Source organism: Sorghum bicolor, chromosome 1 (assembly GCF_000003195.3).
Source record: "Sorghum bicolor cultivar BTx623 chromosome 1, Sorghum_bicolor_NCBIv3, whole genome shotgun sequence".
NCBI classification, from domain to species: domain Eukaryota; kingdom Viridiplantae; phylum Streptophyta; class Magnoliopsida; order Poales; family Poaceae; genus Sorghum; species Sorghum bicolor.
The window spans coordinates 66,797,250-66,813,161 of record NC_012870.2 but is presented as its reverse complement, the minus strand read 5'-3'; the positions used below and the strand labels follow the sequence as shown (position 1 = coordinate 66,813,161).

The 15,912-nt window shown below is 41.1% G+C and overlaps 3 protein-coding genes across 3 annotated transcripts; all 3 read left to right on the top strand.

Moving 5' to 3' along the window:
- On the top strand, positions 164–1,895 carry LOC8082328. The gene is made up of 3 exons (XM_002467851.1): positions 164–199; positions 360–1,265; positions 1,359–1,895. Exons 1-3 carry the CDS (start codon positions 164–166, stop codon positions 1,893–1,895), a joined length of 1,479 nt encoding a protein of 492 aa, XP_002467896.1.
- LOC8082327 (uroporphyrinogen decarboxylase) lies at positions 3,009–6,996 on the top strand. Its single transcript, XM_002467850.2, has 6 exons — positions 3,009–3,286; positions 3,374–3,498; positions 4,157–4,267; positions 4,441–4,629; positions 5,757–5,882; positions 6,171–6,996. Exons 1-6 carry the CDS (start codon positions 3,169–3,171, stop codon positions 6,684–6,686), a joined length of 1,185 nt encoding a protein of 394 aa, XP_002467895.1. The 5' UTR covers positions 3,009–3,168; the 3' UTR covers positions 6,687–6,996.
- Positions 12,259–15,141, top strand: LOC8083660 (CBL-interacting protein kinase 10). Its single transcript, XM_002467849.2, has 2 exons — positions 12,259–12,514; positions 13,360–15,141. Exon 2 carries the CDS (start codon positions 13,693–13,695, stop codon positions 15,007–15,009), a length of 1,317 nt encoding a protein of 438 aa, XP_002467894.1. The 5' UTR covers positions 12,259–12,514; positions 13,360–13,692; the 3' UTR covers positions 15,010–15,141.

The window sequence follows — 15,912 nt, the reverse complement described above, 5'->3', positions numbered from 1 at the left end:
GGAGTAGTAGTTTCCCGTCGGCCAGGCCACGGCTTCTCCTCTTTATATATAGGAAGGATAGGAGGCCGAGCTGATGTTCACATTCAACTATCCATCGTAAACAATAATAATCGCTGCTGCAATAAACAACCAAGATCCAAGCTACTTACAACGTATACCCGCCATGAAGAATAAGAAGGGTAGTCGCCGCAACCGCAATGTAAGCCACTTGCCTTTTCTTCATTTGGACCTGACGAATTCTTTTCCCCCATCATTCTGCATCTCTCTATTTACTTCTTGTATTTGTATATATGCCTCACACTGCCACATGCATCTGCACTCTGTTTAATTTTGTTTCGCAATTACATATATTGATGCAGAAATCAGCAGCTCACAATGGCCACTCACTAGTAGTGGATAGGTTCACCAAGCTTCCTGATGATCTCCTGCTCAACATCCTCGACCGCCTCAACACGCCCGACGCCGTCAGAACCTGCCTCCTTTCTAAGAGGACGCTCCACCTCCGACATTTGCTCTCAAACTTACACGTTTGGTTCACTTCCTTTGTGCCTGATTGTGGTTATATCACTTTCAAGGATACAATTCAGATGAACGCTGCGGTAGCCGGTGCAACAGACAACATTCTCACTTTCAGAAGCCAAGAGATCCCCCTTCGCCAACTCAGCATAGGCTTCTACTTGAAATACTACGACTGTCTCACCATTGGTAAAGCTGTTGCCCGAGCCATGGCCACCCACAACCTCCACAGCGCTGAATTCCTTATTATGCCAGAGAAGAAGCCACAATATTGCACTATTGAAGATCGCCGCTGCAAAGGGAAGCTTCTCATGACATTTTTTTATGCCTGTACTGATGCATTTGCCGGCCTTACACGTCTCTATCTACACAACTTAGAGCTTGCTGAAAATGACATTCCCAACATCATTGCCACATGCAAACGGCTAGAGTATCTCGGTTTGTCCATGTGTGAAACAGAAGAGAGTGTGTTGCAACTGCAGGTGGAACACCCACGGCTTGTTGAGCTTGATATCTGCAGTGCAGGCTTAGAACTAGTTGAGCTCAGCTCCCTACCGAACCTCAAACGGCTGGTTTTTAGTGTGTGGGTCTGTCCCCAAGAACCCTTGTCTTTTGGCAACATCCCATTGCTTTCAAGCCTAAGCCTCACTAATGTAAGCATGGGATGGCAGAAGGTTATCAGATTAAGTCAGTTCCTTCCTAGTGTCCCCTACATAAGAGACCTGCACCTCAGCTTCCTAAGTGAAAAGGTAACGACTACTTTAAAGCAAGCCCTCTAAGCAGCTTATTTGTTCCTCATTCTCAACTTAATCTGCATCCTTCTGTTATTACTTGTATTGTAGATTTGGGTTCAGCCAGAGTGCCCCAAACTTCTGTCGCCGGTTCTCCAGAATCTGCAATTTTTGAATCTGGAAAAACTCCCTGAAGGATGTGATATAGCTTGGACAAGATTCTTCCTCGAGGCTGCACCTAACCTGAAGGAGGTATGCATCACGGTTTGGGACCATTGGTGTGATATGGAGACAGACATGGTGGAACGGGAAGAACGGGGTTACTGTGACAAAAGAAACGTGGAGTGGGAGTCATCTGCACCTGATGGTTTCAGGCATCACAACCTGACTAAGCTCACCATCTATGGTTTCCAGCCAAATGAGAACTTCATGGGATACATCAGGCACGTCATTGAAGCTGCAGTTAAACTAGAGGAGATATCCTTATACGACCGGGAAGTTCTCGAGTGCTGTGAAGACTTGGATCCAAAGGTCGAGGTTGCTCCATCAAGATATCCCCAGACCATCGAGGAACAGGAGTTGCTGAGGGAGCAAATTACAGAGGGATTGGTGATGGCGTCACCTCATATAATTCACTTCCGGTCTTAATTATTCCTCAGCGCAAAGATGTGATTTGCTGAGTAGCAATAAGATATGCTGACCGTTCTGAATTTTTTTTCCTCTTGTTTCAAACGTTTCAACGCATGCATTGGTTTTCTCTTGTTTCCTGCAACTTTGTTTCAGGCCATATGTAAGCATGCTATACAATAGTAATAAATTCTGATGTTCTGAATATTCTTGTTTCCTTTGTTTTTTGTTGCAATGAAATATTTTTTTCGCTTTGTTTTTTGTTGCCATGAAATATTTTTTGGTTGAGAATCTGGAGCTAAGAAAAGTTGTTCGACCATAGTAGCAACAAGTAGAGCTGTTTTGGCTGCACCCAAAGTTCTATCGAATGCACCTTAAATTTGCCGTGGGAAAATGAATTTCACCCTATTGAGATGCCCTAGGCCCGGTCTAGTTCGTGAAAAGGAAAGTTTTTGGATACTGTAGCATATTAGTAACTATAGCAATTAGTGTCCAATTATGGACTAATTAGACTTAAAAATTTGTCTCACAAAATACATATAAGCTATACAATTAGTTATTTTTTTAATTTATATTTAATGCTTTATGCATGAACATTGGATATGATGGAACGAAAAGATTTTAGGTAAAAACTAAATATAAAATACTTTATATGGTTCGGTATGCACAACTATAAATTAATCAATTTTCACATGCTCCCACTAGAATCAATTAAGGCCTTGTTTGGATGTAGTCGGATTCGCATCAATCCACATGTGTTGGGGTGGATTGGAGTGGAACTTGAACTAAATTTCACTCCAATCCACTTCAACATATGTGGATTGAGAAGAATCCGACAACATCCAAACAAAGCGGAACTGCCCTCAATATGAAGAGCTAGAACCGAGAGTCTTCTTAGTAGGAGCCGGTGTGCCCTACCTAGGACAGACCACCACGGCCCACGGGACGCTTGGTGGCGGCCTCCGCAGTAGGCCTGTTTGTGCGTGGGCCGTAGCCCGAGAGAAATTGCCATATAGGCCGGCCTAACTGGGATTGGGGAGTCCGGATCCGGACATCCCGCTCCAGGCCGTGCCCACGATGGCCCACGCTATTATCCACCATCTCATCCCCCCGGATCGTCTCTCATCCAATCTGATCCCATTTCCCATCCCCTTCCGATTCTCCGTCGCCTCAGCGGCTGAGCCAGCCTGCCAAGCCAGCCAGGTCGTCGCCTCCCGAGTCCCGACCCGACGCCGCGACTCCCTCTGCCCCATCCGCGACCGCGAGCGCGGCACCTCCTCGGATCCCGCCCCCAATGGCGACGGCGTGCCCGCCGCTCTCGCTGCCGTCCACCTCCCTCTTCCGCGGCAGGTCCGCCCGCGCCGGGCCCAGACGCCGGCAGCTCTCCGCCGTCCGCTGCAGCGCCGTCGGAGGTGAAGCTCCGTCTCTTCTGCTCACACGTTGGGAGGCTTGGGCTGAGAAGTTAATTTAGTTGCTCTTTTGACGTGGTGGTGCTTTAGAGGCGGTAGTGGAGGAGGCCTCGCTCGGGACGGCGGAGGAGCCGCTGCTGGTGAGCGCAATCAGAGGGAGGAAGGTCGACAGGCCACCCGTATGGCTCATGAGGCAGGCCGGGAGGTACATGAAGGCAAGTCCACCTCCATTTTATTTTATTATTACGATTTTCTCTTTTCTTCTGCTAAGCATTTTGTAGTTAGCATTCCTGTGCCCAGCCCGAGGAAGGATCTAAATTGGTTGGTAGTGTTATAGTCATAGTCTCGAAAAGTAATCGATAAGTTATGTGAGAAATAACAGAATTAGCCAAGATTCTTCATAGAAGGGAACATAAATGCTAAATGTTTGTAGGGTGCTATGAAGTATGATGTAAGGCTCCAGTGGCACATGGAAAAATGGACTAGTCAAGGGGGAGCTACTAAAACTCATCGTCAAAACTCCCTGAAAATCAATGCCCACCCCACAGTTGTTCTACCATTTTGATATTTAAAATGAAGGTTGACTTCTGTTCACACATACATTGGCCTTGAAAAAGAGGATGATTGCACTAGTGATCGCACATTGATCTAATTGATCCTGGTTCTGAACTTGTTCGATTTTTTCATAACCATGGTAACTTTGTGTCTGCGACTTATGGTTTAGATAACCATGTCAAGTTAGCAGTGGCTTATTGAATCAGGATGGGTCTATGTTTTATTTAAAGGCATGCCTGCATGCTTTATTTGTGCAACCAAATGACCAATAGCGAACATCCATCCTTATTAACTTCTTGCCCTTTGAATTTTCTGCAGAGCTACCAATCGCTCTGCGAGCGATATCCTTCGTTCCGTGAAAGATCAGAAAATGTCGACCTTGTTGTTGAGATCTCTTTGCAACCATGGAAGGTTTTCAAGCCTGACGGAGTAAGCTGCAGACTTTAGCCTTTTGTGTATGTTGTTTATAATCTCTGTTAGGAAATTATCACAAAGCTTACATCAAATACATGAATTTGAGATATTTCCCATGTGCAATATCTGTTATTCTGCTATGTATGGTATTTGGTGTTGTGCTAATATTTTTCATATGCTTTTATTAGGTCATCTTGTTCTCGGATATCCTTACTCCACTTCCTGGGATGAACATACCTTTCGACATTGTGAAGGGAAAAGGTCCAGTGATCTATGATCCTTTGAGAACAGCAGCTGCTGTTAATGAAGTCAGAGAATTTGTTCCTGAGGAGTGGGTCCCTTATGTGGGGCAGGCTCTGAATTTGTTGCGAGAAGAGGTTAGTATTATGTTGTTCTGTACCCAGACATGAAAATTGAAAAATGTGGGCAATTGTTCATTAGAAAACATGTTCATGTGGAACTAGGTTTGTCCCTGTTATGATTTTGGTAGCCAACTCACAGTTTTCACTCTCTAATTCATCAATCCTATAGGTTTCACAGAGTATATATCGGTCGCTTTAAGTGGCAGGCAATCTGGGCTCATCTTTTAAGTTTTAATGCAACAGTACTTGGAGCTTGCTAGAGTTATGAAAACATTATGGCATAATTACATCAAGATAGTGCAGTTGCTCATGCTGAGTAGCTCATGTGCATTTTTGAATGGGAATGGTTTCATAAAATAAAATTGTTTCATTTCAATTTTCGCCGCATATGCTTTTATTTTCTTTTGGTCAGCATCAATCCGTTGTAGCCTTTCAGATAGGGCTTGACATATTCTGCAGTTTGTCTTACTGAGAATCTTAGCCTATACTCCCTCCATACCCATAAAACAAGTCGTTTTGGACAAGGTTTGGGTCAAACATTGGGAATGTAAATCATGAATAACTTTTAAGTTGTTGAGTTTGAAAATATGAAAACCATACGAATAGATCTGTCTTAAAAAATACTTTGATAAAAATATATCTATACCACTTTTTGATAAATATTTTTATAAAAACAAGAAGTCAAAGTTAGACTTTGGAGACCGTGCCATTGTCCAAAACAACTTGTTTTATGGGTATGGAGGGAGTATAACTGATCAGTTTAATTTTCATTCAACAATAAGATGCCTCTATTTATTTTCGTAAAAGAAAAACAATGCCATTGGGAACTTTTTTGTTTTTGCTGTCGTGTAATGCAAATATTGTAAAAAAAAGTATAGTTTATATTTGCTGTCCTTTATAGTCAAATGGCTTGGTAAATGGTACATTGAAACAATCAATATCCATTCTTCAAAAGATCGGAAAATAGTTTAGGTTTCAGTAGAAACTATAAACATGTGTCTCTCTAATCTTATTTGGGTTTTTCGGTATTTTGCATGACATTTCATTTTCAGCATAGAGGTAGTATTGAGGTACATTTTATGATTTCAAACATACGATAGTTTTTCTTCTTGCTATGACTGACTAAGTTGTTTCTTTCTCAGGTTAAGAATGAAGCTGCTGTACTAGGTTTTGTTGGAGCTCCGTTTACCTTGGCATCTTATTGTGTGGAAGGAGGTTCATCAAAGAACTTTACAATGATTAAGAAAATGGCCTTCTCAGAACCAGCGGTATGGAAATGATCTTTGTTCCACATGAATACTGTTCTATTCAGCACAATCCCTTGTGAAAATTGTGAATGCTGTAGGATACTGAATACTACACAGTTTGCTTGGCTTCTAGCATGGCATCTGAATAATTTGGTTATAGATATCTCCGAGTACTACAAAAGGACATTGTTAGAGTTTATTGACACAGAACATATTTTAAGTTTGTTACATTATTTCAATTTTTTTCTTGATCATCCTGAGTCTTGTTATAAAGCTTTTTTGTTGACAGCTGCTTTCGTGTTTTTGTAGATTCTACATAATTTGCTACAAAAGTTCACAACATCGATGTCTAACTATATTAAATACCAAGCGGACAATGGGGCGCAGGCTGTCCAAATTTTTGATTCATGGGCCACTGAACTCAGCCCGGCTGATTTTGAGGAGTTTAGCCTTCCTTATCTAAAGCAGATAGTGGATAGTGTTAAGGAAACACATCCTAACTTGCCTCTGATACTATATGCAAGTGGATCTGGGGGCTTGCTGGAGAGGCTTCCTTTGACAGGTGTTGATGTTGTCAGCTTGGACTGGACAGTTGATATGGCAGAGGGCAGGAAAAGATTGGGATCTAACATAGCAGTTCAAGGGAATGTGGACCCTGGTGTTCTTTTTGGATCCAAAGAGTTTATAAGCAAGCGGATTTACGACACTGTGCAGAAGGCTGGCAATGTTGGACATGTATTGAACCTTGGCCATGGCATCAAGGTTGGAACTCCAGAGGAAAATGTTGCTCACTTCTTTGAGGTTGCAAAAGGGATAAGATACTAAAGAACTTGGTTCTTGCCTTTCTCCAATCGGCAGAAGTTGTAGAATCGGTGGTTGAGGATAGAATGCAGAAAGCCTAGTATAGAGTACCTGAAAACATTTTTGTGACTGATTCTGTCTGTTGCATTTCAAATTCCGATTTCAGTGTATATTGTAAGCAGATTTGAGTTGAGGCGTAATGAAGTGCCTACTTGTTTATAGCACTATAGTTCTGTACAATCCAGCCTTGTCTACGAGACTATGAAGCAGAAATATTGATCATATGTTGACATGATGAAAATATTTCAATCTTACCGCATCGAGGGTGTTTGTTCTTGTATTCTCTTAGAATACTAGTTATAAACATTTTCTTTTCGTAATATCAGTTTTTGTTTTTGTTCTTCAGGTTAACTTCGGTTCCTATATAACTTGCTCGTGATCTATCTCGTTAAGTTAAATTTTCAGCTGTGATTTTATATTGTACTGTTTGGTATTCCTACCTTGCACTTGACCTATAGCAAGTTCGATCGATCCAACTGAAAGGTTATTCGTTTCAGGTAGTGCATGCAAGAATTTAGAAATTGTATACATTTTAGGAGTAACACCTGATTCTACATAGAGAACAGTAATTTGGATCATCAAGCAAATGTAGTTGGTTGCTGAAACATCTGTATCATACCTTTAGTGTTGTACTAGTGGCAAACAATGGAAGACTAGAGGTTGTCCCTGTAGGATGTGTTAACCAAAATATCTCTCGTAAATGGCACACGTGAGTGAGCAATTAGCAATGTTGCTTAAACATTCAGCAAAGTATGTATGTAGGACCGCAGGGGGATGCCATTGTTAGATGATTCTTTTACTTACTGATAAAAGTCCACCTTGCTTCAGCTGAAAGCGCCGAGAGCAGGCCAACGGTGCAGTCAGCTGGTGCGTATGCTATTGTTTTTCTATGGCTGCTTCATCCATGCTTGTACTCCCAGTTTAATCCTTCAGCTTGATCCAGTACAGCACGGTGCGCTGTTTGATGATGCAATAAGCCGCATACTTCTAAAAAAGCGTTTCTTATAAGTAAGAATAAAACTGCAATGCAGAGATCAGGTCATGTTTGGTTCTTTGCCATGCTTATCCTTGCTCTCAATTGTTCCTGACGTTGATGACAGGTCAGGCCATGCTTATCCTTGCTTGATCTACTGCTGCTGACAGATCCATATATGTCGCCTTAGTTTGTTGTTAGTGTTTTGTTAGCTTTTGAGCGGAGGAAAAAACTTGTCTGTGCCTGCCGCGCTTCAAAACCTGGATGTTTATCTGCATTTGGTTGGGCAGGCTTGATGCTATCCTTATGCTCACAGCATAATAAAGTAAATAAAGCAGATTAGTATTTATCAACCCCGCCGGCTGCAAGTCTCACGTTGATTTAGGAAGGTGACATTTGAAAAAGAAACTGGAGCTTTTGTTAAATTTGTTGTTGTGTTAGGCCCCACTTGATTATTCATGTCAAATGGTTAATTAGGCCGACCGATGGATAATCGTCCTAGTTTGACGATAATGACATGGATGATCAACTCAATTGTTCCCCTTTTTCCGTGCTAATTCTTTGTTTTCTGAGAAAGGGAAATGTATGACAAAAAAATATTGACGAGAATGATAGAAATGTACGGCCTGTTTGGTTTGGACTTCGTACCTGGATATATATGGCCACATTCCATCGTTGCACGGTGCCGCTCTAGCTTTATTTGACACATACACACGCTCGATTAGACGAGTCTGATTCCAAACAAACGGCGCACCCTTCCGTTTATTTTTTAGTTTTATGTAGATGAGAAAAAAAAAACGTGAAGCTGTACCCTCCCTCCCCTCCGGCAACCCCATCATCATCAGTAGCTCGACACCGCAACAGCGACAAACCCCATCCGGCCCTGTCGTGATAGGGAGCCGCGGCTTGTGGCGCCTCGATCAGGTAGCGACAGGCGGACGAGACCGATCAAGTGACCACCGAACCTAGTAGGCGTGTCGGTCCGAGGAGAAAACCGATCGAACGGGAGACGCCGGGCGGGGGCCGTGTGGTGGATCGCATACGTCCCGTGTTGATCGGGTGGTAGTTGCGGGCGGCTGGGCGTCCCTATCCAGCGGGAAAATATCTCGGGTGGCGGCCGCAGCCCGCACGATGCCGCATGCGCTGAGTGCGATGGTGACGGCATCGATGGATGGTCCTTGTCCTTTCTCATCCATCCTCGCTTTCCATTCCTATATTCTTCGCAATTCCTTTCCTTGCGTACAAACTTTTGGATTTACTTTTGAGCTCTTCTTTATCTGCGCATTCCTCCTTTTTTTTATTATCGATTGACACTTTCTCCACAATACATATCTGTCTTCGCTGATAGGACGATCGATCGAGCTGCCCAGTTCATGTCTATCCGTTTGACCCGTTCGCTTGGCTATATTATTTTCTAATTTATTATGAGAAAAAAGAACTAGACTAGTAGATATAAGCTCAAACGAACTAGCTACTCTTTCGTCCTAGCCTACTTTTTTTTTTCCTTCTCCCGTAGCAAATAAATACTTCGAGATCTCAACATCAGATGGTACTGTACATATCGGTGTCGAAACATCTATTATGATTCATCTATAAAAGGAAACATCGACGACGCGGGCGCTGGTTGACATTGTCGCCGGTCCTTACCGTACGCGAACGTGTATCATCTCTCGGTGGAGTGTGGACGCCGATCAGAGTGTGATCGACAAGGGGATCGGAAGAAGGGATATGCATGCTAAGCTTCTACGTACTAAGTTTTATCGTTTTATCGTTGTACTAGGTAGCGTGTCCGTGCGTTGCTACGGGATCACTAACAATTTATACTAAAAATATATAGATCGCACAATAAGGTTTTAATATCAATATTAAAATAACATTAAATGCAAACCACAAAGTTTTATGAACAACTCGCAGGCTCACAAACTCTACTTTACAGACCTTTCCATGTGTTTATTATAAAAGTTTGGTTGTCCTGTAGTAGTGTTTTCCAGCGTGTTGTCTCAATACAATTTATGCGTCTATTGTATTCTTTTGAATGATAGAATGAAGGTTTTTGTGGTAATTTTTTAATTGAGGAGATGACTTCCTGTTGCTGTTGGTCATATTGTAGATAATGCATCAACAATCATGTTAGATATGAGATGGCCATAGTGAAATTATAAGTAAATTTGACCATCCTGCAATATGAAACTGTACAGAATTGATGCTAATGATTCTTGCCACAGCTCATGCGGGCCAACATGGAAGTACACATAATTGGCACTAATGATTCCTGCCACAGCTCATGTAGGCCTCTGATGGACTACTACATCTCTAATTACATAGTGAAGTCAGACTCGGAACAAGTCACTGTTGATAGTGATCTAACTGAAACGCGGTCTGATCAAAACATATCGAGAACCTTCTCAATGAAGTGCAGGTAAATAGGCTAGCAGTTTGACAATGTTGTAACAATGATAATATGCACTCCCTTGCATAGTTGCACTATACTATAGTGGGGTACTTCAAATCGTCTTCTCGTTGTTGGAATCACTCAATTTGTTTCAAATGGACACTTCAATGGGAGTATGGTGCTTAGATTTATCTTTTTTCTGAAACAAAATCCATCTTATTTTCAAAGTAAATCATAATTAACACTGTTTTCTATTTTTAGAGTCAAATGTATGGTTCTATTATTAATTCATATAAAGGTTTAATCGTGCATTATAACTGCTATCAATACATACTACAATAGATAGGATTTTGGTAATTTTTAGCATGACTTGTCGTGTCATGTATACAGTCTGACAGTCTGACCAAGGAGTAGATCGTGAGGGAGACAGGCGTCGTCTAGCCGGGATGCAGATCGTGAGGGAGGCGAGGGTTGATGAATGCTGGCCCTGTCGACAGGCGTCGTTGGCCTGGAGTAGCAGATCAATGTCGTCAAGTTGCCATAGGGTGTCAGAGGATTGGGGTAGCGGATCGCAGGGATCAGACTTGGTGGCGTCAGTGGCTGCTTGGAGGAGATCACTGTCAAGCAGTCATAGCTAAGGCTGTTTTTTCACGCGTACTGGGTCACGGGAGGCGCTAATAGCGATCGCATGAGACCAGGCGCTGATTGTTGCTGCTGTTTCTTCTTCTTCTTCTTTTTTTCTTCTGCATAGAATAGCGTTGTTTGTTTGCTTTCTTTTTTATTTGCTTGGAACGGATTACAACATTGTTTATTTGCTTCCAAATGAAAAAGATTCTGAGCGCCGATTTTATTTGGAAAGAAAGAGACGGTGATTTGCTAGGAGGGTTTGCATGGAACGCAGGTTTTATTTAGGTAATAACAGGAGGCATCACGGACGCATGTCAGGTGCGTACACATTATTTTGGTTTCCTTTTTTGTTCGTATTTATTTTTTTCCTTTTAGAGCTGCATGTGGGGTCTCAAGAATAGGTTAAGGTTACATCAAATAAAAGTTGCATGAAAAAATTATTATTTTTTTGTTTTTTTCTTTTTAGTTGTAGGAGATTGTTCGCGACTAGTGCAAGAAATAATTTGGCGTCTGACTGTGCAAGCTCAGTCTGTTATATCCGATCCAATCCATCAGTCCTACACTCCTACGTCACTGCACTCTGAAGATATTTTCTCTGGCTTGGCTTTCCACGCCATCGTCGAAATGTTTATTTGGTGGTCTGTCCAATACTCCAACTTAGCTGGACACTACTAGCTGCTAGTGCGTTGCATGGTTACTAAATTGAGAAGTTTCCAGAGTCTTGCGATTTGGTTAACAAGCATATCTATTTTGTTTTTTTTAATTAAAAAAAAACGTTTGCGGCCGCCGAGGCCTGAGGACGTCGAAATCTACTCCCTGCCGTTCCTCAAAGACTATCCTCATCGATCCGGGTCATCCGGCATACGCTGTGCCATGAGAGATCCTCTGAGATTGATTCAATGCATGGATGGCTCGCTCGCTCGTCTAGTCTCTGTTTTCTAATTTCAACACTTGCGTATTGGGACGCTTTCTTTTACCTACTACGGTGCTACCGGAACACATCTGAATAAACACCTTGTTCGCTCAGCTTATGCCAGTTATTTAGTAGTTTTTTTCTCTCATAACAAATCAATCAACAGTACTTTCTGTTATAACTTATAAACCAAACAAACAAGATCGCGAGAGTTAGAGCTCGAGGTGGAGCGAGGCAACCAACAAAACCAAATGTGAGCATCATCCAGTGGGAGCGTGCGAGCTGTAGACCACCACCGCGGCAGCACCGAACACGATTACGGATCACGAGAAATATGATGATTACTCTAATTGATCATGAGGGAAAAAATAAACAAGTGCTCCACCCCACTCCACCGTCAGTCTGAGGCACCAGCAGCCCTACTGCTCCACTGCCTAATCGTCCAATCCACGACATGTTCGTTAGAGTTTATCTGTGAAATTCTTCTTTATAATAAATCAGCAAATTGTAAACTTTTTAATCAAGCAAACAACCTAAACAATAAAGTAACGATGGGCCCAGCTGAGAAACCAATGTTTCTTCTGTTCTGATGGGCCCACGCCACTGGTGATGGTGCGGACCAAGCAGTCCCAGGCAGCCCGAGATTATCATCGGCCATTGCTACTGGCAACGAAGCTCAGCGCCGCCTCCGCCTATAAAGGCGTCTCTCTTACAGTGCGGCATGCTTTGGCTAACCTGACTGTTGAGTCTGCAGAGGAATCGCATCTCCAGTTTCTTCTCAATTCTCATGCGCCGCGCTCCTCTACCCAATCTTACCTGAATCTTTCTGAAGACGAGACCTGAATTGGGAGAGACGTCTTCCGCTTCGCACGGATCGCCGGGATCAGGTACCAGTGCACACCACTTTCTAAACTTGATCTTGTTGGATCCATCCGAAAGAATCTATCTTGTCAACATGGCTTTGGATCTTTAGCTTCTGGGATCAGCTGCGTGTTTGCCCGTTCATATGTGATACTGATTCAGTCTCATTAGTGAAATATATTGGTGAATCTTGCACCTGCTCTTGGTTCTAAAACACCAATATACTCTTTCAGCCTCTTGATTTAGGCCTGCTCTATACGGACATACACGAACTATTCCGTGTGATTACCGTCAGGAGTTATTGCCCGTGCCTGTTGCCTAGTTCTAGTTGGATTGCCCTGTGATTTCAGATCAATCTACCCCTCAGTACATCAAATGCATTCTTTTAAGAGTATCATGGGTATTTTCTCTTCTTGGGGTTGCAATAGTAATGTACTAGTTGGCCTCCTCATAAACAAACCACACCCAAGTACTAGAAGGTACGGTTAGGTTCGTTCTCATCCATGTTTAGACTTTCTTGCATTGACAAAATGTTATCTATTCTTAGTCTTTGTGGAACCTACGATGCAGATCGAGCTTATATAGGTTCTCTATCAAGTAGCCTTAGCTTTTCTTTTTATCTCGTAAAACAATACACACATAAATTCAACTTTGTTATTCTTATACATATTTTGATATATAGTTTTGGGTTAAAAGACCCAAAAATTTATTCAAATTCTTGTGAAATGAACTTATTTCTTCTTCATAAATCAGGATAAAAACAAGAGGTGTTATTTATATGCACGGAAACATTCTCCTTTTTCATTTTAAAAATTCTTTTTACTTAATACTAAACAATTATGTTTCTAAATATTTGATTTTCTATTGGCAGTACTGCTGAAAATATCAAGGGATGCAGCAAAATGTGGTTGCATGATAGAGTTCCTTCCTTGGGAGTTGGCAGGATACCCAAACATAATTGTACTTTGCTTGATCTTGATGACACTGGAGTACAAATATATGCACAACAATTTCCTCATGAGCACACTCATAATGGGGCTACGAGTGGAAGCTCAACCATCATCTCAGGTTACTTTCTAGGTGGAGAAGGCTGAAATTGTTGGTCACTTATAATTACAAGCATCCTCTACATCATTATTGCTTATCACCAACTTATCAAGTTTCAAAATCATTGCTTTTATTGTGGATATAACACACCGAGAAGATGTCTGAGAAAGAGAATATTCTAATGCATAGATATGAGATGGGAAAGTTACTTGGAATAGGGAGTTTTGCCAAAGTTTATCATGCTCGCAATGTTAAGACTTCACAAAGTGTTGCTATCAAGGTGATTGACAAAGATAAGATCTTGAAATGTGGTCTTATGGATCAAATAACTCGAGAGATTTCAGTGATGAAGTTGGTAAAGCATCCAAACATTGTCCAATTGTATGAGGTGATGGCTACCAAAACAAAGATATATTTTGTGATAGAGTATGTCAAGGGAGGAGAGTTATTCAACAAGGTTCAACGTGGAAGGTTTAAAGAAGATGTAGCCCGTGCATATTTCCAACAATTGATTAGTGCTGTTGACTTTTGCCACAGTAGACAAGTTTATCATCGTGATCTAAAACCCGAAAATCTTCTTCTTGATGGAAGTCACAACTTAAAGATCTCAGACTTTGGTTTGAGTGCACTTCCGGACTGCAAGAGAAAAGACGGGTTACTCCACACTGTATGTGGGACTCCTGCATATGTTGCTCCAGAAATAATTAGTAGGAAAGGTTATGATGGTGCAAAAGCTGACATATGGGCTTGTGGAGTGATCCTCTATGTGTTGTTGGCAGGCTATCTTCCTTTTCAAGACAAGAACTTGATGGACATGTATAAGAAAATTTGCAAAGCAGAACTGAAATGGCCAAGTTGGTTTTCTTCAAATGTCCGAAAGCTTTTGCGGCGTATCCTTCATCCAAACCCTAATAGAAGAATCTCTATTGAAGAAATAATGAAGCATCCTTGGTTTAAAATCGGTCTTGATGCAAGAATGTTTGATTCTACTATAAATACAAAAAGAGATGATGTGCCTATTGAAATGGGTTTGACTTTGGATTCTTTAAAAAGCAATATAGTTGAGTGCAATTCAGCAACAGAGAAAGTTACTAATTTGAATGCTTTTGATATCATCTCTCTTTCCAATGGGTTTGACCTCTCAGGTATTTTTGAGAATAACTCAAACAAGGAGGAGTCTAAATTTACATCTACCAACACAACTTTGACAATTGTCACGAAGCTCATGGAAGTTGCAAAGAATTTAGGACTGAGGGTTATAAAGAAAAATGGTGGATTGTTGAAGATGGAAGTTTCCCAACCAAGAATAAAAGGTGTGATGTCCATAAATGTTGAGATATTTCGAATCACACCAAATTTTCATCTAGTGGAGATTAAGAGAATCAATGGTGATAGCCTTGAGTATCAAAATTTTATGAACCAAGGTATGAGACCAGCACTAAAAGACATTGTATGGGCTTGGTTAGGTGAATAGTCTGATGAGAAGTAGAACCTTTGATATCGTGACAAGTGTAATGCCCGTACCAATTATCAAATGTAATTTTTATTATTGTACTTTGTGTTTTATTCTCGTGTTCATGCAATGAAATTTTCTTTTTATTGACCATACTACTGAACATGGAGGAACATCTTCATAATCATTTATTTCTATTAGCGAAAAAATAAATATTAGAGAATAGACTAACCTTACCAAACTATTATTTTATCGGAATTTATTATATGATAAGATTAGTTAGGAAGTTATGCTTTGCTCTAATATAAATGTTGAGAAAATGGTGCATGTTATGACATAGAAGTGGTTTAGACATGTACTTTCTTTTATAATGGAGAGCTTTTGGTTTATTTTGATTTGTTATCTATCTATTAGTTTTGCTAGAAAAATATGTAATGTTTACAATCATAAAACTTATAATTATGAAAATTTTATGGAGAAATAAACATTATTTATATATTAGTTTAAATTAGACACAAAAAGCGTTAAAATGTACATAAATATAATCGCTATATTTTGGCATCCCTCGATAGAAATCTTAACGAAGGTGTGCTTGAACCACCCAGCCCCCTCCCCCGCCATAGCAAGTCCTTTTATAATGATGATATTATAGTGACTAATGTACTTAACATTGCCCTTGAGTATATAGAACACTCTAAACATATAGATCTTTGTAGCTCTCCTATCCCCCGCCATAGCAAGTCCTTTTATAATGATGATATTATAGTGACTAGTGTACTTAACATTGCCCTTGAGTATATAGAACACTCTACATATATAGATCTTTGTAGCTCTCCTACTTGTGTCCATCTGGGGCAGAGCGTAGTGAAGGCCAAACTGGACCTCCATCCCCGCTTGGTTGACAAAAGTTTTAATGGCTATAGC

Bases quoted from the DNA above. Each gene is read 5' to 3' on its own strand.
- LOC8082328 (XM_002467851.1), top strand. From the start codon at position 164: ATGAAGAATAAGAAGGGTAGTCGCCGCAACCGCAAT. The intron at 200-359 runs GTAAGCCACTTG...ATATTGATGCAG, and splicing joins GTAGTCGCCGCAACCGCAAT to AAATCAGCAGCTCACAATGG. The intron at 1,266-1,358 runs GTAACGACTACT...CTTGTATTGTAG, and splicing joins TCAGCTTCCTAAGTGAAAAG to ATTTGGGTTCAGCCAGAGTG.
- LOC8082327 (XM_002467850.2), top strand. From the start codon at position 3,169: ATGGCGACGGCGTGCCCGCCGCTCTCGCTGCCGTCCACCTCCCTCTTC. The intron at 3,287-3,373 runs GTGAAGCTCCGT...GTGGTGCTTTAG, and splicing joins CCGCTGCAGCGCCGTCGGAG to AGGCGGTAGTGGAGGAGGCC. The intron at 4,630-5,756 runs GTTAGTATTATG...TTTCTTTCTCAG, and splicing joins TGAATTTGTTGCGAGAAGAG to GTTAAGAATGAAGCTGCTGT.
- LOC8083660 (XM_002467849.2), top strand. From the start codon at position 13,693: ATGTCTGAGAAAGAGAATATTCTAATGCATAGATATGAGATGGGAAAG.